Source organism: Pteropus vampyrus, unplaced genomic scaffold (assembly GCF_000151845.1).
Source record: "Pteropus vampyrus isolate Shadow unplaced genomic scaffold, Pvam_2.0 Scaffold285, whole genome shotgun sequence".
NCBI lineage: Eukaryota > Metazoa > Chordata > Mammalia > Chiroptera > Pteropodidae > Pteropus > Pteropus vampyrus.
In genome coordinates, this window is record NW_011889066.1 from 761,602 (window position 1) to 764,729 (window position 3,128).

The following is a 3,128-nucleotide window of genomic DNA, read 5'->3' on the forward strand; positions in this document are numbered from 1 at the left end:
GCTCTGGTGCATGACTGAAGGCAGAGCAGTTAGAATGCCTTCATGGGGCTAGAGAGACCTAAGGGGGAGCAAGAGATGTGCTGACCTCTGGGAACCTTCAACAGAAACAATATAGTACATTAGGAGAAAACAAACAAATGAACAAAACCCCAGACCTTGAATATACTTTGGTCTGAATCATGACTGAACATCTGCATAGTTTTAGGATCTTAAGGATGCTTTTAACCTTTCTAAGGCTCAGTTTTCTCATGTGTAAAATGGAGATAATATTATGAGCAGAGAATATAGGCTCACTGAACAGCAGTCAATATTAAAGAGAAAAGGGCCTTCTGAGCCAATAAGTCACTCAGAATCCCAGAGACTTGGCTTTGATGCACAGGAAAAACTGGTATGGAGAGAGAAAACATGTGATTTGAGCAATAAAATGGTCATGTGGCATTTTGCCAAGACTGCCTCACACCCAGCTGCAATAAGCACATACTCTTAGGTAGGAAGAGCTACCTGCAGTGGGTCCCAAGTCCAGACTAGAATCATTCAGCTCCTCCTCCTCTTCCCAGAAGTACTGTGGTGGCTGCAGAATGCGGGACTCTTCACTCTCTTCGCTGGGGAAGCCTGAGCCAGGGGCTCCCAGTCCCATGGCCTCACTGGGGTCCTCTGAGTCCAGTGGCTCCAGGCCAGTGGGCAGCAGAAGGTCCAGCAAAGAGGTGGAGGTGAGGCCCTCTGGGCCAGGCTCATCGGATCCAGTTGCACACATGCCCAGGGACACTCCTGCACAAATACAAAAGCCAGATGATTATAAAAGGTTGGAGAGGACAGGCTGGCATGGGGCTAAGATATGTCTCCACAACAAAGAACCCAGGGAGGGAGTGGGATTTTGGGGAACAATCTTGACACCCAGGGGCTTCGAGGGGATTCTGAGGTGCTAGTCTCATTTCAAAAAAGCCAAAATGCTTAGCCCTCCCTATGGCCAAGCCAAAGGGAAGACAGAGGGAGATGGGCAGGAGAGAGTGAGAAATCAACTGACTCAGCATCCACTGGGCATCTATCTGCTCACTCAGAAATGGAGACCAAAGAATGGGTATTCTTTGCCACAGCTGTGCTAGGTGCTGGGGGCACAAATGCAGCCAAGAAGGGGCCCCTGCTTTTAAGCACCTTGTGTGGACATTGTTTCCCAGGCAGCAATCCTAGGCTGAAAATTTTCCAAAACTGCATTGAGAGCAAGGTTTGTATTTCAGCAATGTGGGATCCTGAACACAGTCTTTAAAAACCATGTGAGGTCACATGTTGAACTCATCTAAGGTTGGTATTGACATGTTTCGAATCTCAGATCTTTCTCTCCTAATTTACAAAACAAACAGGCAAAAACAATAAATTAAAGGGCATCTTTGTTACAAAATAAACAAACAAACAAAAAATTAAAGGCCATCTTTGTTCTCTCTTTCACTCCCATTCACTAATAGGAATTCAACCGTATTTGCCAGTTTCACAACTTAATTACTAACTTAAGTATATGAATATTACTAACTTGCTATGTGTCTTCCAGAAGCTGCTTAAAACCCCTAGGTCTCTCAGTCTCCTCATCTGAAAAACGAGCAAGTTAGAAGAAATGACCTCTAAATTTTCTTTTCCAAGACTAACATTCAGTGATGCAAGAAAGAAAGAATTTCAGAAGTTATTTTCTGTTCTGCCCCTATTATACACTGCAACCTGGCTTGACAGTAGTTCATAAGTGATGCTTATAATAAAAATAAGAGCCAACATTATTGGTGCCGGGGGCTAAATGCTTTGCAAGCATTATCTGAATTTTAATCTTTGCAACTACCTTATGAAATAGTAAGCTGCTAAGTTTGGTATGTGCCAGCAGTGACTGGCCACTGAAGAAAACAAGGGCATTCCGGACTCAGAAATGAGTTCTACCAGAACTAGAGTGAGCATCTTGAATATGACGAAGTCTGTGTGAGCTATGCACAGACAACCCAGGACCATAAATTACATCTAGTCATAAGGATAGTATTCCACGGTAGAGTGAAAGAGGCGTAACAAAGTAAAAAATGTGCAGGTGAGGATAAACAGGTCTTGAAATCAGGCACAGAAGGATGTTCTAGTAGAGAGAACTAGGTGCCAGGAAAGCAGGTTTGCATTCTGGCTTCCCTAGCTGAGTGACTGGGTAGCTACTTCACTATCAGCAGCCTTAGTTTCCTTGTCAGTAAAGCAAGGACAATAACTCCACTAGCTCTCACAGGTGCAGGGGCATCAAATGAGGTAAACTCCACATAGTGTATGTAAACTGCGCTACAAAGAGCAGATTGTAGTCTACAAATGTAAGTTTTATTGTCCCATAAAAAGAACAGAGAACTGAGACATTCTTGACCAGGAAAAGACAAATATATTAAAATATATGTTTATGTGTATTCGTATATTTTAATATATTTATTTTTCCATTACATTTATATAAAACAAATATGTATCTATACATATATATGTAAAACATGTCTCTCAACAATTGAAAGAACAAGTGTATAAAAATCAGCAAGAATATAGAAGGAAATGACATCAACTCAGTATCAAATTGGCATTTGTAGACCACATCTCCAAACAAATTCAAAATATAAATTCTTTTGAGGCGCCCACATGATAGACTACATTACAGGCCATTAAATAAAGCTTGATAAATTTAAATAGTCAACTTTGAATATATTTAAAGGTAAAATGTTTTAATCAATGAATAAACTCATATTTTTAAGTGAAAAGATAAAATATTATAAAGGTAAAAATTCTTCCCAATTATTGAAAAGTGAAAGAAAATTGTAACCAATACAAATAAATTCTTTCACTTTGCTTTTTAAGAAATTCAATGTATGACTCTTAATTTTATCTGGAAAATAAGTGTATTGGTCATTTATGTATTTGTAAAGAACATAAGATTTCAAAGGAGTTGGGGTCTAATTCTGACATCACAACTTATTTCTGGTATATTTGGAGACACTAAGACTTTCTAGGTTTATTTTATATAATTTATATAATTAACATATGTAATCATCTATAATTTACAGTGCAATTGTGATGGTAAACATCTAAAGAAAGCATTTAGCATAATGCCTGACATATAGTTAGCACTAAATAAATGA

At 39.2% G+C, this 3,128-nt stretch overlaps 1 protein-coding gene across 1 annotated transcript in view; it reads right to left on the minus strand.

Annotated features, from left to right (window-relative positions):
- PODXL2 (podocalyxin like 2) overlaps positions 1 to 754 on the minus strand; it is a 27,560-nt gene extending 26,806 nt beyond the window's left edge. The window contains exon 1 of the mRNA XM_023520939.1: positions 626 to 754. Within this exon, the coding sequence (XP_023376707.1) occupies positions 626 to 754 (129 nt within the window). The remainder of the gene's footprint in view (positions 1 to 625) is intronic.
- Positions 755 to 3,128: the final 2,374 nt, after the last annotated feature.